Genomic DNA, 23,509 nt, shown 5'->3' with positions numbered 1-23,509 from the left:
GCCAGCTCATGTCTTTTATTCGACTATCCATTATTTGTATTTTTTTATTTAACCTTTATTTAACTAGGCAAGTCAGTTAAGAACAAATTCTCCTTTACAATGACGGCCTACCAGAAGCCAAAAGTCCTCCTGCAGGGACGGGGGCTGGGATTAAAAATACAAATAAATGAAATAAAAATATAGGACAAAACACACATCACAACAAAAGAGACAACAGAACACTACATACAGATAGACCTAAGAGAACATAGCATGGTAGCAACACAACATGACAACAACATGGTAGCAACAACAACATGGTAGCAACACAACATGGCAGCAGCACAACATGGTAGCAGCATAAAACATGGTACAAACATTGTTGGGCACAGACAACAGTACAAAGGGCAAGAATGTAGAGACAACAATACATCACGCAAAGCAGTCACAACTGTCAGTAAGAGTGTCCATGATTGAGTCTTCGAATGAAGAGATTGAGTTAAAACTGTCCCGTTTGAGTGTTTGTTGCAACGCGTTCCTGTCTCTAGCTGCAGCGAACTGAAAAGACGAGCGACCCAGGGATGTGTGTGCTTTGGGGATCTTTAACAGAATGTGACTGGCAGAACGGGTGTTGTATGTGGAGGATGAGGGCTGCAGTATATAACTCAGATAGGGGGGAGTGAGGCCTTAGAGAGTTTTATAAATAAGCAACAACCAGTGGGTCTTGCGACGGGTATACAGAGATGACCAGTTTACAGAAGACTATAGAGTGCAGTGATGTGTCTTATAAGGAGCATTGGTGGCAAATCTAACGGCCGAATGGTAAAGAACATCTAGGTGCTCGAGAGTGACATATCCATAACCTGAGCGGAAACCAGATTGCATACCAGAGAGAATACTATAGACATCAAGAAAGCCAGTCAGTTGATTATTGACAAGTTTTTCCAACACTTTTGATAAACAGGGCAGAATAGAAATAGTCCTATAACAGTTAGGATCATCTTAATGTTCCCCCTTAAATAAAGGACTAACCGTGGCTCCCTTTCAAGCAATGGGACCCTCCCCAGAAAGGAGAGACAGGTTCAAAAGGTCAGAGATGGGCTTGGTGATTATAGGAACAGCAACCTTAAAGAAGAAAGGGTCTAAACTATCTGACCCAGATGTTTTTAGGGGGTCAAGTTTACAGAGCTCCTTTAGCAACTTGGACTCAGTGACTCATTAGAGAGACATGGCACTGTTTCAACCATAATTGTCTGTGGGATTGATTGATTCTCTGTGAGAAACTTCCGAGGTGCCTATTTGGCTTGATTCGGGGAAAGGTAAATGGAGTGTATTGATTATAGAGCAATCTATAGCATCTTAAATTAGATAATTTTTTATTACTTAGGGGTGAGGGTGCAGCTTCCTGTTCGGTGGGAGCTCCATTTGACCAATATTTGACCAACTACGTAAGATTAGACAACACACACATATCCGAGATTTAGTCATTGTTTATGTGTAGGCCTATGTACATATTCATCTGCATAGCCAAACAGACAATCACACATTAGTTAGCCAATGGCCATACATCATCTTCCTGTCTAATGCTTATGGTTTCACTGGCTAATGTCTACACAGAGCTCATTGAGCCAGTCTTGTAATACCTGCCTAGCTGTTTTGTGCTAATATCTAATTTAATCCAGTCCTATACCCGCACACCTGGACAGCTGTACTGCTAATGCTAACCACTACACTGAAGCTCATTTAATCCAGTACTGTAGCTGCACGCCTGGCTAGCTGCACTGCTAACACTACAGCTACACTTCGAAAACTATGTTAATTCTAGTTCTATTGCTGCAGATGCAATACTGGCATCTATCCCCTCCACCAGAGATCTAATTTCCATCATGACAGAAGAAATCCAGAATCCCCTGATACAAAATTACAGCAGATGTCAAACCAGCCATACAAAAGCTGATTTTAAAAAAGGGAAAAACGATTGAAATGGGAGGAAAAAGAGAAAGATAATGTATTGTTTTGTTTAGTCTCCTGCTTTCACCTTGCCCGTTAGGAAACAAGCAATCCATTTCACTGCACTTCAGTGAGACGTCAGTCTCCAAATCATATGCTGTACTGACTGCTAAGGGTAGCATTCACATGTAAAACACATGAAAACATTAGAAGCAGTGACTGACTGACTCTTCCAGTGGATTAGTATTGGACTGCAGACTCCTAGCCTGAAAATCCAGACTGAATTCAGTTCTGTTTCACTCCACCATTGAAATGTGATTCAGTCTGGATTTTGAGGCAAGCAGACTATTTTTTCCCAGCTCCATTTAATGAGAACTTCTTCACAAGGTAGCACTGGAGGTTCTGGCGGGGGCAATGGGACTAATTACCCCGCTGTTCTCTAACACTTCCACTGAAAAGAAAAATGAAAGTGAGCCAGCTCACTAAGAGAGGAGAAGAGAGTGACAGAGATAGAGCGCGCTGGGCGAAAGACAGTGAGGTTACCCACACCACACTTGAGCACCCAGAGAGAGCTGTGTGAAGGCCTCTCTCTGCAGGCAGCCAGGTCAAAACACATTCAACAGGAAGTCTGGAAACTCAAATCCAATACTTTCTTCAAAGGCCACAGACAGAGCCATGGAGAAGAGATAGATAGGCATAGAAAGCTATAGAAAGTTAACGTCTGCGGGCAGCCAGGTCAAACCTCAACACAACCGCAGCAAGTCATGAATCTCTCGTGGACAGATGCAAGTAACATAACTGGTATCGTAGCGTCTGTCAACAGACTGTGTGGGATTTGACGACTAATGAGGAATTTTTTTACTTCCCTGCTTTCGCTTCTTGTTCTAATATCTTTTCTAACACGTCTCCCCCCAGAAATGAATCGAGCATCTGACATAATTATGCAAGACTTTAGTTCTGGCTGTATGAGATTATGAACTCATAAATATCTGGAACTCACACCCAATACACTCTGGGACTTAAAATATATCTGAGTCATCTTCAAGTATGTATCTACAAGGTTGGTGTCAATTCTACTTCAATTCATATAAAAAATTAAAGTCCAATTCCCATTTTCCTCATTGAAAAGGAATTTCAGTTTACTTCATGAATTGATAGAATTGAAATGGAACCCAACTCTGTTAATCTGTGCCTCTGAGACATGTTTACCTGAGACTCAAAATCTACACTATACAGTATATACAAAAGTATGTGGACACCCCTTCAAATGAGTGGATTCGGCTCTTCAGCCACAGCCGTTGCTGACAGGTGTATAAAATCGAACACACAGCCATGCAATCTCCATAGACAAATATTGTCAGTAGAATGGCCTTACTGAAGAGCTCAGTGAATTTCAATGTGGCACTGTCATAGGATGCCACCTTTCCAACAAGTCAGTTCGTCCCAAAAAATGATTCTGCCCTGCTAGGGCTGCCCCAGTCTAGTTCAATATATTTTTTATTTAACCTTCATTTAACTAGGCAAGTCAGTTAAGAACAAATTATTATTTACATTGACGGCCTACCAGGGAACAGTGGGTTAATTGCCTTGATCAGGGGCAGAAAAACAGATTTTTACCTTGTCAGCTAGGGGATTCGATCCAGCAACCTTTCGGTTACTGGCCCAACGCTCTAAACATTAGGCTACCTGCCTTCCCAGAACAGTGGAGGCTGTAACAGCAGCGAAAAAGGGGGACCAACTCCATATTAATGCCTATGATTTTGGAATGAGATGTTCGATGAGCAGGTGTCCACATACTTTTGGTGATGTAGTGTATTTATACCTCATCACCATGTGACTACTGACACACTACTGAATTGTCTGGTTAGGAGACTGAGTAAGCAAGGCACTTAACATACTGAAAATGACAGCAACGCTATATTTCCTATTGCTGCAGCAGTCTGAGTCATACAGTAAGTAATATGTGCCTGAGCCTCAACACTTTAACGCTCATGGATAAATGGGTTTAATTCCATAATTTAATGAATGTGTGTGGAAGGTAGGAGGGACGGCGCTAATATGCTGCTCTTTGGAGAATATTTTCTTTCCGTTCAAAGATAATCTTCCTTTTCCTTGAATTCCCTTACTATCTCTTGGCGAGCAGCTTCTGGTCGTAAACGTGGAGAAGGGGGACTCAGAGAACCGCAAAACCCAGAGAGGCCTTTAGCTACACAGCCACACACACACACACACTGAAAACAAAGTCACTCACACACACACACACTAGAGGTCGACAAATTAATCGGAATGGGCGATTAATTAGGGCCGATTTCAAGTTTTCATAACATTCGGAAATCTGTATTTTTGGACACCGATTTGGCCGATTTAAAAATAAATATATATATATATATATATATATATATATATATATGTTTTACACCTTTATTTAACTAGGCAAGTCAGTTAAGAACACGTTCTTATTTTCAATGACGGCCTAGGAATGGTGGGTTACCTGCCTTGTTCAGGGGCAGATCGACAGATTTTTACCTTGTCAGCTCGGGGATTCAATCTTGCAACCTTACAGTTAACTAGTCCAACGCTCTAACCACCTGCCTCTCATTGCACTCCACGAGGAGCCTACCTTTTACGCGAATGCAGTAAGAAGCCAAGGTAAGTTGCTAGCTAGCATTAAATTGATCTTATAAAAAACAATCAATCAATCAATCATAATCACTAGTTAACTACACATGGTTGATGATATTACTAGTTTATCTAGCGTGTCCTGCGTTGCATATAATCAATGCAGTGCGCATTCGCGGAAAAAGGACTGTCGTTGCTCCAACGTGTACCTAACCATAAACATTAATGCCTTTCTTAAAATCAATACACAGAAGTATATATTTTTAAACCTGCATATTTAGCTAAAAGAAATCCAGGTTAGCAGGCAATATTAAACAGGTGAAATTGTGTCACTTCTCTTGAGTTCATTGCACGCAGAGTCAGGGCATATGCGATAATAATAAACGTTTTGTTTTCGAAATTATAGTTTCTGGATTCGACCATATTAATGACCAAAGGCTCGTATTTCTGTGTGTTATTATGTTATAATTAAGTCTATGATTTGATATTTGATAGAGCAGTCTGACTGAGCGATGGTAGGCAGCAGCAGGCTCGTAAGCATTCATTCAAACAGCACTTTCATGCATTTGCCAGCAGCTCTATGTTGTGCTTCAAGCATTGAGCTGTTTATGACTTCAAGCCTATCAACTCCCGAGATTAGGCTGGTGTAACCGATGTGAAATGGCTAGCTAGTTAGCGGGGTGCGCGCTAATAGCATTTCAAACGTCACTCGCTCTGTGGAGTAGTTGTTCCCCTTGCAGAGGCCGCGGATTTTGTGGAGCGATGGGTAACGATGCTTCGAGGGTGGCTGTTGTCGATGTGTTCCTAGTTCGAGCCCAGGTAGGAAGGAGCGAGGAGAGGGATGGAAGCTATACTGTTACACTGGCAATACTAAAGTGCCTATAAGAACATCCAATAGTCAAAGGTATATGGAATACAAATGGTATAGAGAGAAATAGTCCTATAAATACTATATTAACTGCAACCTAAAACCTCTTACCTTGGAATATTGAAGTCTCATGTTAAAAGGAACCACTAGCTTTCATATTTTCTCATGGTCTGAGCAAGGAACTTAAACGTTAGCTTTTTTACATGGCACATATTGCACTTTTACTTTCTTCTCCAACACTTTGTTTTTGCATTATTTAAACCAAATTGAACATGTTTCATTATTTATTTGAGGCTAAATGTATTTTTATTGATGTATTATATGAAGTTAAAATAAGTGTTCATTCAGTATTGTTGTAATTGTCATTATTACAAATACATTTTAAAAAATTGGCCCGATTAATCGGTATCAGCGGTTTTTGGTCCTCCAATAATCGGTATCGGCGTTGAAAAATCATAATCGGTCGACCTCTAACACACACACACCCACTGACAACAAAGTCACACACACACACACATGCACACTGAAGACGGAGTCACAAATCAAAACCAACGACCAGCATAATAACTCTATACGGCTGCCATAAGACAAATGAACGCTGACAGGTTTGTGACCCTTCAAATGGAGCCTGATGTCCAGTAACATACGCTGGTTAACAGGCTGAACTCGTCTATAGACACACACACAGCCTGACGTTCAGTAATATAAGCTAATATAACAGGCTGAGCTCATTGGTTCTGTGGGAGAGACTGAGAAAAGGCTGTGTTGGGTGTTTCTGGAGGGCGGGTAAGGACATTAAGATTAGGACATTAGCTGCTGTCATTAGCCAAACATAAATTATATAGTCAGACAGAAAAGGAAAAGCTCAATGGCAGCGAATCAATATACAGTGGGGCAAAAAAGTATTTAGTCAGACACCAATTGTGCAAGTTCTCCCACTTAAAAAGATGAGAGAGGCCTGTAATTTTCATCATAGGTACACTTCAACTATGACAGACAAAATGAGGAAAAAAATCCAGAAAATCACATTGTAGGATTTTTAATGAATTTATTTGCAAATTATGGTGGAAAATAAGTATTTGGTCAATAACAAAAGTTTATCTCAATACTTTGTTATTTACCCTTTGTTGGCAATGACAGAGGTCAAACGTTTTCTGTAAGTCTTCACAAGGTTTTCACACACTGTTGCTGGTATTTTGGCCCATTCCTCCATGCAGATCTCCTCCAGAGCTGTGATGTTTTGGGGCTGTTGCTGGGCAACACAGACTTTCAACTCCCTCCAAAGATTTTCTATGGGGTTGAGATCTGGAGACTGGCTAGGCCACTCCAGGACCTTGAAATGCTTCTTACGAAGCCACTCCTTCGTTGCCCGGGCGGTGTGTTTGGGATCATTGTCATGCTGAAAGACCCAGCCACGTTTCATCTTCAATGCCCTTGCTGATGGAAGGAGGTTTTCACTCAAAATCTCACGATACATGGCCCCATTCATTCTTTCCTTTACACGGATCAGTCATCCTGGTCCCTTTGCAGAAAAACAGCCCCAAAGCATGATGTTTCCACCCCCATGCTACACAGTAGGTATGGTGTAGCATTCTTTGTCCTCCAAACACGACGAGTTGAGTTTTTACCAAAAAGTTATATTTTTGTTTCATCTGACCATATGCCATTCTCCCAATCTTCTTCTGGATCATCCAAATGCTCTATAGCAAACTTCAGACGGGCCTGGACATGTACTGGCTTAAGCAGGGGGACACGTCTGGCACTGCAGGATTTGAGTCCCTGGCGGCGTAGTGTGTTACTGATGGTAGGCTTTGTTACTTTGGTCCCAGCTCTCTGCAGGTCATTCACTAGGTCCCCCCGTGTGGTTCTGGGATTTTTGCTCACCGTTTTTGTGATCATTTTGACCCCACGGGGTGAGATCTTGCGTGGAGCCACAGATCGAGGGAGATTATAAGTGGTCTTGTATGTCTTCCATTTCCTAATAATTGCTCCCACAGTTGATTTCTTCAAACCAAGCTGCTTACCTATTGCAGATTCAATCTTCCCAGCCTGGTGCAGGTCTACAATTTTGTTTCTGGTGTCCTTTGACAGCTCTTTGGTCTTGGCCATAGTGGAGTTTGGAGTGTGACTGTTTGAGGTTGTGGACAGGTGTCTTTTATATTGATAACAAGTTCAAACAGGTGCCATTAATACAGGTAACGAGTGGAGGACAGAGGAGCCTCTTAAAGAAGAAGTTACAGGTCTGTGAGAGCCAGAAATCTTGCTTGTTTGTAGGTGACCAAATACTTATTTTCCACCATAATTTGCAAATAAATTCATTTAAAAAATCCTATAATGTGATTTTCTGGATTTTTTTTCTATTTTTGTCCGTCATAGTTGAAGTGTACCTATGATGAAAATTACAGGCCTCTCTCATCTTTTTAAGTGGGAGATCTTGCACAATTGGTGGCTGACTAAATACTTTTTTGCCCCACTGGAGCTCACTGGGTTTAGACAACTAGACTACTAATGTAGAACATGGGGCTGGTAGTGGTAACACCAGGGCTGTGGGTTAGATCATGGGGCTGGTAGTGTTAACACCAGGGTTGTGGGTTAGATCATGGGGCTGGTAGTGTTAGATCATGGGGCTGGTAGTGGTAACACCAGGGTTGTGGGTTAGATCATGGGGCTGGTAGTGGTAACACCAGGGTTGTGGGTTAAAACATGGGGCTGGTAGTGGTAACACCAGGGTTGTGGGTTAGAACATGGGGCTGGTAGTGGTAACACCAGGGCTGTGGGTTAGATCATGGGGCTGGTAGTGGTAACACCAGGGTTGTGGGTTAAAACATGGGGCTGGTAGTGGTAACACCAGGGTTGTGGGTTAGAACATGGGGCTGGTAGTGGTAACACCAGGGCTGTGGGTTAGATCATGGGGCTGGTAGTGGTAACACCAGGGTTGTGGGTTAAAACATGGGGCTGGTAGTGGTAACACCAGGGTTGTGGGTTAGAACATGGGGCTGGTAGTGGTAACACCAGGGTTGTGGGTTAGATCCCCACTGGGGCCACACTGACAGTTTAGTATGTGTCGCTATTCACGCATCCTCCAGAACAGGAGAAATTCTACACAGAACCGAGACCGTACTGCTTTAAGTTGCACATTTCTACATATCAAAAACTCTAATTAACTCAACTATTAAAGCTGTAAAAGCTAAATTACCAATATATTGTCAGACCCGATTGACTTTGTCCACATTCTCGAAGGCGCTAACAAGGTCATAGGCCAGGCAGGAGAGCAGGTTGATGACGAACGCCCACCACACACACACACACACACACACACACACACAGTACTGACCTCGTCCACATTCTCGAAGGCGTTGATGACGTCGTAAGGCAGGCAGGAGAGCAGGTCGATGACGAACCAGGTCTTCAGGTAGTTCATCCTGATGAGCTTGGGGTCAGAGATGACCTCTCCGGCCGGGCCCACGAATGTAGTGTGGAAGTTGAGTACAATGTCCACCAGGAAGATTACGTCTACGATGCTGTCCACCACCAGCCACGTCACGTTGTTCTGCTTGGTCTTATAGTACAGAGGTAGAGTAGAGAATATTTGTTATAGTAGAGGAGAGAATCTGTGTTATAGTAGAGGAGAGAATCTTTGTAGAGCAGTATAGTAGAGAATCTGTGTTATTCCAGAATGGCGATTTGCTTTAGAGTAGAGAATCTATATTACCTCCCCAAGATTATTAGCGTACATTTATTTTTTATGCATCCTTGAGGACAGGAGAGGATCTTTATTATTGTAAATTAGAGAATCTTTGTTAGACCATAGAGATATAGGTCCCACTTTAAACAAAGTACAACTTATAAAGGCTTTATAAAGCATACATAAAGCCTTCATAATCACTACATTAATGCTTCACAAAACATCTATAAGAGTATGTCATACTTGAAAACTGCGTATAAAAGGGTGACATAACCATTCCCACTGAAGGGTGAATAATCAAATGTGACATAACACACTTTGTATGTTTATACACCAGTTATAGAGTCATGACATAAGCTTATAGATGACTTGTGAAGCCTTTATGCAGTGCTTATGAATCATTTATGTATGCCAAATAAAGCCTTTACTAGTTGTACTTCGTTTAAAGTGGGACCGAGATATATAACACAAAATAGAGTGGTTGATGTCACACACTTGCATAGCTCTAGACAGAATATGCTGATAATGGCAGCCATCTTGGTCAGGGATAAAGTATATGTCATTATATGGTTCAGACCTTGAAGGAGACGTTGTAAGGAACCATAATGGCCGTGTAGAAGGTGAGGATGAGGATGACCCAGTCCCATGTGGTCTTGAAGGCGCAGTAGTGGAGGATGATGTGGGGCGGCGTCTTGGGCGTCTCCTGCTTGTACTGGGGGAGGATGTCTGAGCCCAGCTGGAGGACCTGCAGATTGTATATCTTTTATGAGTTTGATGGAATAAAATCAAAGAAGGGTTTGGGGTAAACCAAGAGGTTACAGTTCACTGTAACACACACAGTGAAATGATATTGCCACCAGCAGTACTGCAGATATTGAGATGAGCGAAGATGCAAGGCACACGGTATCTGCGCCTGTGCACAGGTTCACTTCATGCTGTTAAAGCGGGGTAGCCAAGGGCCCAAAACAGAGGAGAAGTTGAGCCTTGTGCTTCAACGCTCTTAGTTGTTGCAGAAATTGGCCCACTATGCTGTTTACTTTCTGCATCTATGTTATATCGCTGAGTCTACCTTTAAAGGTTGCTTAGATATTGTTACATCCATATATGGTGTGTATGTGTGCATCTGTGTGTTTGTAGATGAGTGTGTGTGTGTTATCATTTCGTGCATCTCTATAATCACAAAAAAGGACAGAGACAAATGGATTCACAGCACTGGCGCACATGCCTCCACCGTAACCAAATGGAATGACAATGGTGTGTGTCATTCCACACACACACACACGCACACACACACACACGCCCTAGCTTTATCAGTGCAGTTATAAACACGTACAATAGACATAAATATTAGCGTACCTCAGCTAGGCGGGAGTGCTTGTGAACGTTCTCTCCCTTGTGTACAGTAGGCTGTAGCTGCTGTAACACCCCTCTACTGCTGGTCAGAGCACGAGTTAGCCGGGCAAACTTCCCCCAACCTGAGAGCACGAGGCAAAAAAAGGGTTTTGGGATTAGTCAAAATAATGTACTAAAGGTAGACCAAGATTGAACTTATTAACTAACCAGAGTGTTATTATTAATAATGACGTGTTTAGATTAAAAGCAGCACCCTGATGAGGGCTTTAGACGAAACACATCAGGGTTATTATAATACTTTATTATAAAAAGTAGTTAGGACTCATCTGTAGGGGACTATCCAAGGGGACTATCCAAGTAATTGTGACCACATCCTTTGTTGCCACTTACAAACTCTGTCACTCACCTTTTGAAGTTTCATCTTCTATTGGTTGTTTAAAGGCTGTGATGTCACTGAAGGTGCACAGAAACAGCACCACTTTTTCCTGTTCGTTTCGTATAGGGGCTATCTTGACAAAGAACCATACCGGCGTTCCTGAGATGAGAGAACATACATTATTATAGCTTTATCTATCATAGTCTTTGATACAAACGATCAAATGGGGAATACAGCTGTCAACAGAAACGTGTTTATTAAAAAAGCACATGGTTAAAACTGGGCTCAAAGACCCAGCTCCCTGCTGGCGGCACGGGGAGGTATGACTGGGCCCTTATTCATAAAGCATGTCAGAGTAGGACTGTTAATCTAGGATCAGGTCTCCACTGATTCATTATGACCTATAAGGTAACACTGATCCTAGATCAGCTCTCCTACTATGAGACGCTTTATGGCTACGGCCCATGATCTACAGGGTTAGTACTGTCCCAATTGGCGATGGAACAGCATTGTATATATTCATTAAAAAATGGAAGAATACATTAGCATGACAAGAGGCTGTTTTTTATGTTAACTTGGTACTTACTGTTTTTTTTATACATTAGTATTTCAAATGAGTTCATCTCGTAGTTTTCAAACGTTAGCCGTACTTTCTCGCTAGTATCCTTGTCTGTGAGCTCCCCGTACATGAAGCTAGAAACACAAAAGGAAAACAACACTATTCATTTTTAATGTCCCCCAGAAGCATTCAAAAGCAAGAGCGTAGACATGTTAGAATGCTGCAACGAAGTAAAATTAGTCTCTTGAAATGCCTTATTGAGGAGGACAGAGGTGTATATGAAGTGTTTATCAATGTTTTTTATGATTTCAGATCACTGCATTGTTTGCGAAATCTTTTCATTTCGTTTCACTTACAGTACCAGTCAAAAGTTTGGACACACCTACTCATTCAACGGTTTTTCTTTATTTTTACTATTTTGTAGAATAATAGTGAAGACATCAAAACTATGAAATAACACATATGGAATCATGTAGTAACCAAAAAAGTGTTAAACAAATTTTAAAATATTTTAGATTCTTCAAAGTAGCCACTCTTTGCTTTGATGACAACTTTGCACACTCTTGGCATGCTCTCAATCAGCTTCATGAGGAATGCTTTCCCAACAGTCTTGAAGGAGTTCCCACATATGCTGAGTACTTGTTGACTGCTTTTCCTTCACTCTGCGGTCCAACTCATCCCAAACCATCTCAATTGGGTTGAGGTCAGGTGACTGTGGAGGCCAGGTCATCTGATGCAGCACTCCATCACTCTCCTTGGTCAAATAGCCCTTACACAGCCTGGAGGTGTGTTATGGGTCATTGTCCTGTTGAAAAACAAATGATAGTCCCACTAAGCACAAACAAGATGGGATGGCATATTGCAGCAGAATGCTGTGGTAGCCATGCTGGTTAAGTGTGCCTTGAATTTGAAATAAATCACAGACATTGTCACCAGCAAAGCACCCACACACCATCACATTTCCTCCTCCATGCTTCACGGTGGGAACCACACATGTGGAGATCATCCGTTCACCTACTCTGCGTCTCACAAAGACACGGTGGCTGGAACCAAAAATCTCAAATTTGGACTCATCTGACCAAAGGACAGATTTTCACCGGTCTAATGTCCATTGCTCGTGTTTCTTGGCCCAAGCAAGTCTCTTCACCTTATTGGTGTCCTTTAGTAGTGGTTTCTTGCAGCAATTCGACCATGAAGGCCTGATTCACGCAGTCTCCTCTGAACAGTTGATGTTGATATGTGTCCATTACTTGAACTCTGTGAAACATTTATTTGGGCTGTAATCTGAGGTGCAGTTATCTCTAATGAATTTATCCTCTGCAGCAGAGGTAACTCTGGGTCTTCCTTTCCTGTGGCGGTCCTCATGAGAGCCAGTCTCATCATAGCGCTTGATGGTTTTTGCGACTGCACTTGAAGAAATTTTCAAAGTCCTTGAAATTTTCCAGATTGACTGACATTCATATCTTAAAGTAATGATGGACTGTCATTTCTCTTTTCTTATTTGAGCTGTTCTTGCCATAATATTGAATTGGTATTTTACCATATTTTACCATTTTACCAAGCACGACTCCAACACATTCATTAAGTTTGCAGACGACACAACCGTGGTCGGCCTGATCACCGCCAACGATGAGACAGCCTATTGGGAGTTAGTCAGAGACCTGGCAGTGTGGTGCCAGGATAACAACCTCTCCCTCAGTGTGATCAAGACAAAGGAGATGATCGTGGACTACAGGAAAAGGAGGGACGAGCACCCCCCCCCCCCCCCCCCCCCACCAGGTCTGTAGAGGAGCAGGTTGAGAGCTTCAAGTTCCTTGTTGTCCACATCACCAACAAACTATCATGGTCCAAACACACCAAGACAACGCCTATTCCCCCTCAGGAGCGTACGGCCCAGTTCATCAGTAGGGCCAGTAGGGCCAAGCTTTTTTTCTGATGACTGCCTTGCCTGGTTCACCAAATACCTTGCAGACAGAGTTCAGTGTGTCAAATCGGAGGGCATGCTGTCCGGTCCTCTGGCAGTCTCTATGGGGGTGCCACAGGGTTCAATTCTCGGGTCGACTCTTTTCTCTGTATATATCAATGATGTTGCTCTTGCTGCGGGCGATTCCCTGATCCACCTCTACGCAGACGACACCATTCTATATACTTCCGGCCCGTCCTTGGACACTGTGCTATCTAACCTCCAAACGAGCTTCAATGCCATACAACACTCCTTCCGTGGCCTCCAACTGCTCTTAAACGCTAGTAAAACCAAATGCATGCTTTTCAACCGTTCGCTGCCTGCACCCGCACGCCTGACTAGCATCACCACCCTGGATGGTTCCGACCTTGAATATGTGGACATCTACAGTGCCTTGCGAAAGTATTCGGCCCCCTTGAACTTTGCGACCTTTTGCCACATTTCAGGCTTCAAACATAAAGATATAAAACTGTATTTTTTTGTGAAGAATCAACAACAAGTGGGACACAATCATGAAGTGGAGCGACATTTATTGGATATTTCAAACTTTTTTAACAAATCAAAAACTGAAAAATTGGGCGTGCAAAATTATTCAGCCCCCTTAAGTTAATACTTTGTAGCGCCACCTTTTGCTGCGATTACAGCTGTAAGTCGCTTGGGGTATGTCTCTATCAGTTTTGCACATCGAGAGACTGACATTTTTTCCCATTCCTCCTTGCAAAACAGCTCGAGCTCAGTGAGGTTGGATGGAGAGCATTTGTGAACAGCAGTTTTCAGTTCTTTCCACAGATTCTCGATTGCTGCTGCCTGTGACTGGAACGAATTGCAAAAATCGCTGAAGTTGGAGACTTATCTCCCTCACCAACTTCAAACATCTGCTATTTGAGCACCTAACCGATCGCTGCAGCTGTACATAGTCTATCGGTAAATAGCCCACCCAATTTTACCTACCTCATCCCCATACTGTTTTTATTTATTTACTTTTCTGCTCTTTTGCACACCAATATCTCTACCTGTACATGACCATCTGATCATTTATCACTCCAGTGTTAATCTGCAAAATTGTAATTATTTGCCTACCTCCTCATGCCTTTTGCACACAATGTATATAGACTCTCTTTTTTTCTACTTGTTTATTGTTTACTCCATGTGTAACTCTGTGTTGTCTGTTCACACTGCTATGCTTTATCTTGGCCAGGTCGCAGTTGCAAATGAGAACTTGTTCTCAACTAGCCTACCTGGTTAAATAAAGGTGAAATAAAAAAAAATAATTAAAAAAAATACCATCAATGACCTCTATACCAGGCGGTGTCAGAGGAAGGCCCTAAAACTTGCCAAAGACCCCAGCCACCCTAGTCATAGACTGTTCTCTCTGCTACCGCATGGCAAGCGGTACCGGGGCGCCAAGTCTAGGTCCAAAAGGCTTCTTAACAGCTTCTACCCCCAAGCCATTTACGCTGCTGCTACTCACTGTTTATTGTCAATGTACAGTCATTTTACCCATACATACATGTACATATTACTTCAACTTCATTACTTTCATGGTAAGGTCTACAGGTGTTGTATTAGGCGAATGTGACAAATACAATTAGATTTGATTTTGTTGGCACAAAGATCCATTTTAATTATCTGATAGTCAAAATATCCATTTTCAAGATACAGTAAACATGTAGCACACACACACACTCTGGTTTAAAACACTCTGATCTCACACCACTGATTGCAACCATTGCAGCCATTTCAAAAATAGCTCTGTGGAGTTGTTAGCTTTGAACAACAGGGTAATTCTAATGAGACTGTATCTTGGGGCCTGCTCGCAAGGATCAAGGTGCAACGGCTCCCAAAGACTGTTGGCTTCATCTGACAGCACTCCTGACAGGAACATATCTCAACACACCATGTGCCTGCAGACTGGGTTGTCTTCATTAGGGCACACAGTAGCATAACGTTTATGCAACAGAAAATGAACAAAAGCGTTTCTTATTGGACAATAGCTGCTATGATGCGACATCTCCTTAAGACTGTTGGCTTCATTCTGACAGGAACATGTCGACACATCACGTGCCAGCATGGACAGATTTAGCAGATTCAGACTGAGGTTCCCAGCTGGAATTGCCAGACAGTAAACAAAAAGTGGTTACCGTAAGGTTCCAGAATTGTTGTGTCTGATTCACACTATAGGGCTGACCCAAACCACACTGTGCTGACTCAGATGATTTATATTTACGTTGTCTTTTCCAAAGCAGTTCCAGCAACTACTTACAAACTCTGTAACCAGGCCAGCCCAGTACACCTTGGTTTGGTCCAGCTTGGGTCAATGTGTGAAAAGGGTATTGGTGGCAAGTTATCAGTTGATTTTGTATGCAAGATGTTCTTAATGTTCTCAGAACTTCAGTTTGAACTTAAAGAAGGGAGTATGGTACCTTAAATGTGAAAAGGAAAACAATAACTACCTCCCAGCGATGATCAAATGTGTAAAAAGGGCTTGAAAACACCCACAATGTTTCGCACAACAACAACTAATCCAGCTGAGCATGCAGAGCTCGCCAACATTGAACAAAGTCACTTTTGGAGAGTCTGAAGAGTGATTTCAGTCTGTTTGATTCTTAATAGGGGTTTATTTATTCTTGCTTGCTGGCTGGGATAAAAACTGTGGAATTAGCTGTAAAGTATGGCCTTTGGTTTGGCAGGGAAAGGTGATTATTTTGTTTTCCTCAATTTTTCTTTTCAATGTCATTTTATAATGCTGGTGGGCTGAAAAAAGGAATCTGGTGATTTCATCTACAGTATCTGAAAATAAGTATGCTAACAGGAAATATGGAGTAGAATGAGCTGAAGAAGACAACCAAGAACCACAACAACACCCCAGTGTTCATTGTTGCTGTTCAATAAATTAGATAAAAAGAGATGGAAGGCAGTGTGCTGCTCTTCTACCTGCATGTGCTGCTCTTCTGCATGACTTCCGCCCTGTGGTACCCCGACAGCTTGCAGAAGCCATCGTTGCTGTAGACGATGGGCCAGTCCACGATCTGAGCATTTCCAAGGACAAAATTGGTATCTGTCAAAGACGAGGGGGAACAGAGAAGGAGGTAAGGCTCACTCGTTGGTGATTGGTCACAGTTATCTACAACACATTACGCTGGATGGGGATAACAGTGGAGCGGGATTGGGATAAATTGCATTTCAGTACACTCATGATTAGCAACTGAACTCAAATTCAAATAAACAATTTGGAAAGAAAATCCAAATACATGAATTAAATAAAAAACAGAAGTGAAATGGTGTTGACATCAACCCTGGGTCGACATCGACAGGCGACAGCACAGTCATATCGCACGATGGAAGCCACTGCAGTACAGTGTAAAAACAGAGCAGCAGAATAATCCTTCACATACGGGCACTGTACTCAGTCTCAGACCATCCTTACCATTAATGCTGAGTAAGTAAGCACTGCATGTGGGGAGGGTTAGTGTCAGTTAGGCTTGAAGGGGTATACATAAGTCATAATGCTTACGCAAGCTGGACATAATGCCTACGTAAGCATTGCATGACACCTCTGGCTTTATTTTGACAGCACAAAAATGTGAAGCTTGTGTTAAAAGAGATGTGTCACTCCCAACACTGGCGACAATAGCATCTATTTCAAAACCACTCATTGTACCTATGAGAAAGTAGAGATAATCAAGGGTTCAAATCAAACCGTGCTGATCTGGTTTGAAATAGATAGCTATCATGCTGAGTATTTAAAGTGATACCATTTTTAGCACTGTCAAAATCTCACTTCACATGTTCTTTGTATACATGTACAATTGATGATTTCTCACAGTGAACATTAAATTAACCCTCTGTAAGAAACTAAACGTAGACATTAAAGGTTGACAAATACTACCAGCTGATTATTAAATATAATTATTTGTTGTTTCTTTCCCTTATGTAATGTAATACCCCTTCAGATATAGGACTACAGCTATTAGTTCGTATACAGAACGGCATAGAAACATCTGTCTGTCACCAGCCACAGACTCACTGAAGCTTACTACAGTGCGCTGCTATGCTGACGATAGTGTTTCTATGCAGCTACATAGCACATGTATTATATCACATTTGTATGAATTATTGCTTTCGGGAAGGGAGGAAAAGCAAGCTCTGTCAAAATACAACAATACATGACTCAATGTGACGAGGATCAAATTGGTTTTTGATCCGTTCACAAATGATTGACATAGAAGTCAGGCAGCTACGGAGCAAGGAAAGCACCTATAGGTTCAACCATAGTCGATTAAATAACTAATGAGTCAACTTAAATGCACAGAGGAATGGCTATACTCCACAGACATGTGGTTTAATTGCTGTGTTCCACCAATTGTTTATGGAAGAGAAGATACAGTGGGAATTCCAAGGATATTTATGACAAAGGATTATAGAAAAATCCCAAATCTTAGGGACAAAATCCTGATTTAACCTATTGCTGACTTCAGCACACAAAGAAAGAAAAACATCAAAGTCCAAGCCACACATTCACACCACTGTGCAGTAGTTACATCCCTGTCTCTATAGGAGTTGGGTGTAATAACTTAATAACTATGAATACACTGCATTTTTAGGTCATTCAGCAGATCCTCTGATCCAAAGCGACTTATTGGTGCAATTAGGGTTAAGCACCTTGCTCATAGGCCAAGAGAGATTTTTCACTTAGTCGGCTCGGGGTATAGAGCCAGCGACCTTTTGGTTACAGACTCAATGCTCTTAACCGCTAGGCTACCTTACGCCTCACTGCACTGCCAATGATCTCTGTTCACAGGAAACTCTTAGCTTCACTCCAATCCTCTGAAGTAACACACACACACAGGCGTGTGCACATGCACACTATCTCTCTCTCTCACACACACTTAGAATCCAGGGAGAGTGGGAATAGGAGACAAATATTGTAGCTGTTTATGTGGAGCCTCAAGAGTTACACTGACATAAATATTTCATACCATAAAAGATTTAAAAGACATGCTACATGCTTTAGTTCTGTCTCCTGGTCTCAAACTCTCTGGAGGCTTCTGGCCTGTTGGCTATGAGATTAGGGGCCTGACTGTCTCTCACACACAGAATATAGATTTGATTTATTTTTTATAAATTGGTTCCTCCCACTATTTCACAGTGGTTGGTTCCAGCTCCCACTATTGCACACACAATATGTTGTTCACATTGTTGTTAGAAGAATTGAATCTGCCAGTACACAAAGTCAACCTGGCATTATGAAAGACATGCGTGCTACAGCAGCAGTAGAGTACTAAATAATAAAGTATGTTCCATCTGTGGTGTCAAAATGTCACTTGTCATCAACATGGAATGGGAACAAAACACAAACTACATGTGCTACCCAACAATAAAAAAAAATACAAACTACACACACTATCCTACCAAACTACATTCACCAAGCTAAATGAAGACAACCAGTAACATTACTGACACAAACACAGTACTATGAAGTAGAACGTTCCATGCCAACATTTGTTATTTTACAATGGTTTTCAAAACAACAGTAGGATGCCATCACTGATGGGTAGCTAAGCATCATTCATCTATGTCCCAATGAAGAACAAGTGTCCTAGGGATTAAATTACCAGTAACAAACAGTTACTACCCAGCTAACGCAGACCATTTTACCTGACCTTTAGCTGGGTAGTGTCTGTGAACCCAAATGAATAGAAGTTAATGATGTTAAATGAAAAGAGAACAGGTGTGTGGGGGGGGGGGGGGGGGGGGGGGTATAGGCATCTACCCCCAGGCCAGGATTTTAGACTTATGTCATAGACTTGAATTAATTTACTTTGTAAATTAACAGCAATTGGTACAGAACAACAAACATAGTACAAAAAGTTAATAGAGAGTAAGATTAGGGGAAAAACATGAGCAGCACTCCAAAACATGGTTTGTTTATACCTGTCTGTCTATGTGATAATGTCCATACTGAAAAGTTAAAAAGAAAAATGGTTAATGTGACAGTGACAAATGTATTTCATACAAACGGTTGTTTTATTTGAGTTATTTTTTAATACTATTTCACAACCAACATTTCACCTGGACATATTGCCTTACACACGTTCTTTGAGCTTTTTAACTAAAAGTAGTTTTGTGTAACTTTGAAAAATCACAATGAACCGACAGGGCAAACAACTTTAAAGTGCAATGTAGTAATCCATTATTCTAATTTACGAAGTATATGAAATAAAATGTATTCGAGGTATTTTATCTTTACTTCATTATGGGGAGACTAGCGAGAAACAGCCGAGGCTATTTTTAAACTGCATCATTTCCCAAATTGTGTGTCACTGCTGGTTCCATGTGCACATGAGATAAAATGGCATGCGACTTTCTGTGAATGGGATGTGCCCAAGCCTGACTGTAAACAAGAGAAATGTGCCAGACAAATAGCCTAGTGGTAACCTATCCATGTCGTTCAATTAATAAATTCAGACTACCATACAAACTTTATTAAACATTGACGTTTGAAAATAGGCTACAAATAATTCGTAGGAGATGGAAATTGTTTTTATTCTGTTTTATGATTATTCTGAAGTTCAGACGATGTTAATTGAGAAAGATCTCCCAGTTTCTCGACCCTCGCCATTATGCGTTTTAACATGCCAAAGGGTAGGCTTCATCGATGATTTAACACCCCAACATGTTTTTTGGTGGGCTACTCCATCCTCAAGTGAATTATCATAGGCATTAGCGCATCTCATGTGAGCAAGATCCTTACCGTTAGATCGTCTGACAATATTTTCTAAAAAAGTGTTTTGAGGGGCTACAAGTCCTCTCCTTCCTCCGGCCATCCTCGCTCGTCATTCAGTCGTCCGTGTGTGGGAGCGATCGGTGGGGCTGGATACTACCCGCAAAACGACAAGTCCAGATGGCTGTCTTCATGGTCCCTTTTATCTGTACTGAGAAAGTGAGCTTTAGGTAAAGGGATCGTCTAGCTGCTACTGCTACAAAGATTTATTGCAGTCGATGGCTGCGCAACCCGTTGAGAAAGCGTGTGCGAAGCCGAATTATACGCTTACAGCTAGTCGCGACTCGCATCTGGGGAACTCTCCTCCGCGCTTGCTAGAGCGCGCTTGACTGGTGGTACCCCAAAACTGGTGGTTACTAATTCAAACTTCTAGCGCCATCTGCCGGTGATATACGGTATAGTTTTGCGGTGGGACAACTCGGTAATGAGACGCTTCAGGAGGGCGGACATGTGTTTGAGAGACAGAGGTCCAAGCTTACATCTGGGGGTCCCAGAGGGGTTAAGAGTCTATGAGATTCACTAATGTATGCACAATACCGTTTGTCATGTATTATAAAGCAAATCACTGGTTGTTTTCAAATATGAGCTTGTTTTATAAAGATATAATTACCAACACTCCATAGTTCATATACATTACATACATTAAGACACACAGGAGTCAAATGGCAGTCAACATGCATGCCCCATCTCCATCTCCCCACACAAAGTCAATACTTCCTCCTCATTAACTTGACCATGTCTTGGTCGTGTTGAGGTGACTTAGATGATCTGCAACATACTTATGTTCTGGAAACTTTTGAAACTTGGTCTCCTTAATTTTGAGCCAGTTCTGTGCTCGGCGCTCAGCGGCGTGTCCTCTCTCCTGCTCTGTGGTCATGTACGGTCGGGAGATCCAGTACTCGTTCTCCGCCTCGCGCTCCAGGTGCACCAGCATGTTGCGTTTCATCTGCCAGGTGATGGCACGCGGCCGGCGGTACTTCCCGATCCACTGCTTGCCAGAGATGCCTTTCCTCAGCAGGGCCATGGTGAGGAACATGGTGAAGGATGTGGGTTCTTCTCAGCAAGTCCTGAATTTATAGGTTACAACATGACAGAAAGAAAAACCGTTAGGGTATTGGCTCCCACGAACAGGAGAGGAACATTGGTGTTATCAGAGAGCAAGAGGCAAAGCAATAGGTTTTACTGCACCAAAAAAAATCTGTCCACAAAAAATAAGCCCACGAAGTGAAGACTTTTTGTTTGGAGGATAATGAGTGTCGAATTTGTTCAACAAAAAAATGTTGTTGCTAATGTGCTATGTGAAGCTTATTTGATCTAATATATGTTTCGTAATGGTTAGGTAGTTATGAATGCACTGATAAGTGGACACACGTGGCATTTCGGCAAAAAAAATCATGTTTCATGACTTTATATCGGAGTCGGAGAGATAGAGGAATCATCATGGATATAACCTGTTTTAAAAGGGACAGTGAGGGCTTCCACCATTTTAAAAGTAGTCAACAGGTGGGGAGATTGCTATGAGTTGGTAGCGATCAGACAATGAAGAAGAACATGCACTACTTTAAAAACAGAGATAGCCTCAATGGTGCTGCCCATACTGTCACAGACGCTTTAATGGTACAGATACAAAGAAGAGTCCTCTATCTTTATGGCCCGCTGTTCATACGCTGATCTGCCCTCTTATTGGCTAGAATGATTACACCTAATCTCACCTTCTCTCGCCTGCCTTCCATATTTGAAGACCAGTATTTCCATTGTTTGCCAGAAGACACCGACCCTACCATTATGCTTGTTTACACTGACCTGCACTGGGGTCGCACCGCAATCATCGTTACATTAAGACACCGTGGAGGTGGGTCAGAAAACGTATCTCAACGCAGGGATGGGATATGCCACTGTACTCAACTTTAGCTTTATCCACATTGCTCCATAGAGAAGATTGAAATACTGCTAGTTTTCACAGAAAACTGCCACAGCAGCCATTATGGAATGGCACATTGCTTTGAACAACAAATGAGCTGATTGGCTGACACTGCCATTTCAGAATGGCTGTAGGCCTACTGCTACCTAGCATAAGGACGAAAAGGGACTTTTTCTGGAAAAAGTAGCAGTACTTCAATTGTCTCAATGAAGTGGATAAAGGTGCAATTTGGAGTAGTTCGAGTGGCATATCTCATCCCTGCATTGAGGTACAATTTCCGACACATATCTCCCGCCAGCTCCACCTGTCTTAATGTAACCATGATTGTGTTCGGACCCCAGTGCAGCTCAGCATAAACATGCTTAACCTCATGTATCTTCTGCCAATTCCATTGTCCAATCAACTATTTTGTCAATATAATAGACAATCTTTGGTGTTAGTGGTAAAACATAACAATGGAGGTCATTTCATCATTGCAATTAACAAAAATCCCTCCTGGAGGTATATAAATATATGTTTTAATGTAATGAAGAAGTTACTCTAACATTATTGTTGAGATATATGGGTATATTCATGGAATTCAATGATTATGAAATATAGCTAGCTAGCTATATAACTAATAAAAATACAAAATGTCAAAAGACATTTCATCTAACGTTAGAGGATCATGCACAGAAGTTGAACGAAACTTCTGGAAAATACCACATTTCATGGACATATTGTCTATTCCATGTTCAGACTAATCCAAGTCATCAGGGCGGGAATATAACATGAGCAACACCAATAATGTAGGCCTATTAAATCATTGAAACTACAAACGTGTGTAACGTTAACCACCTATGTTTATCAAAGTGGGCATGGTGGATGCATGTTAGTACTAGCTAGAGCCACTGCTACTAGCACATAGTTTAAATATTTGCTACTGCTATAGTATATACTACTAGCTATTTGATAGCTAGCTAACGTTACAAACGCTTTATGCATAAATTGACTGGTAAATTGGTCCTCGATCCATTTCATTCGGATTACCTGTTAGTTACGAGATAACTTGTTGTCAAAATTCAGCTTTATTGACGTTGTCTTCACGTATACCAAGCTAATTCTTGCATGTGACCCCAGTCAGTCTCAGAGACATCTTCTTCTTATTTAAATTTGTATCGGCGGATCGCAACCAACTGAAAGGAGCGTACACCGCCACCTAGAGTACTGGAGTGTGAGGCATGTCACGGTTCCTATTTTCTTCCTTGATGAGGTTTAATGGCGGTTGGCATCCAATAAATGTTACATTACCGTTACCTACTAGACTGAAGTATAACTCCCTTATACGTTGCTTGAAAAATAAAATAAACAAATACCCTACCATATAAAACTACACTACACTCACTAAATTAAATAAATAATAATACAATACAAAATATATATAAATAATACAAAAATAAAAACATTTAAATA

General features: G+C 41.7%; 2 protein-coding genes across 3 annotated transcripts in view; both read right to left on the bottom strand.

Moving 5' to 3' along the window:
* Window positions 1–20,305, bottom strand: part of LOC139381654 (voltage-gated delayed rectifier potassium channel KCNH1-like) — a 92,787-nt gene extending 72,482 nt beyond the window's left edge. The window contains exons 1-8 of the mRNA XM_071125334.1: window positions 20,107–20,305; window positions 19,287–19,313; window positions 16,287–16,410; window positions 11,417–11,523; window positions 10,861–10,989; window positions 10,458–10,576; window positions 9,679–9,846; window positions 8,751–8,975 (exon numbers count right to left, since the gene is read on the bottom strand). Of these exons, the coding sequence (XP_070981435.1) occupies window positions 8,751–8,975; window positions 9,679–9,846; window positions 10,458–10,576; window positions 10,861–10,989; window positions 11,417–11,523; window positions 16,287–16,410; window positions 19,287–19,313; window positions 20,107–20,179 (972 nt within the window). The 5' untranslated portion in view covers window positions 20,180–20,305. The remainder of the gene's footprint in view (window positions 1–8,750; window positions 8,976–9,678; window positions 9,847–10,457; window positions 10,577–10,860; window positions 10,990–11,416; window positions 11,524–16,286; window positions 16,411–19,286; window positions 19,314–20,106) is intronic.
* Window positions 20,306–20,708: 403 nt separating this feature from the next.
* LOC139381655 (mitochondrial ribosomal protein L57) lies at window positions 20,709–23,188 on the bottom strand. Of its 2 annotated transcripts, none has more exons than XM_071125337.1 (2): window positions 23,150–23,188; window positions 20,709–21,203 (listed from the first exon to the last, which is right to left on the bottom strand). In XM_071125337.1, exon 2 carries the CDS (start codon window positions 21,170–21,172, stop codon window positions 20,861–20,863), a length of 312 nt encoding a protein of 103 aa, XP_070981438.1. In that variant the 5' UTR covers window positions 21,173–21,203; window positions 23,150–23,188; the 3' UTR covers window positions 20,709–20,860. The 2 variants fall into 2 exon arrangements, with proteins under 2 accessions (XP_070981438.1, XP_070981436.1); XM_071125335.1 differs by having other exon boundaries at window positions 23,087–23,186.
* Between the last annotated feature and the right edge of the window lie 321 nt (window positions 23,189–23,509).

Source organism: Oncorhynchus clarkii, chromosome 23 (genome assembly GCF_045791955.1).
Source record: "Oncorhynchus clarkii lewisi isolate Uvic-CL-2024 chromosome 23, UVic_Ocla_1.0, whole genome shotgun sequence".
Lineage (NCBI taxonomy): Eukaryota > Metazoa > Chordata > Actinopteri > Salmoniformes > Salmonidae > Oncorhynchus > Oncorhynchus clarkii.
This window is presented reverse-complemented; position numbering and strand designations above follow the sequence as displayed.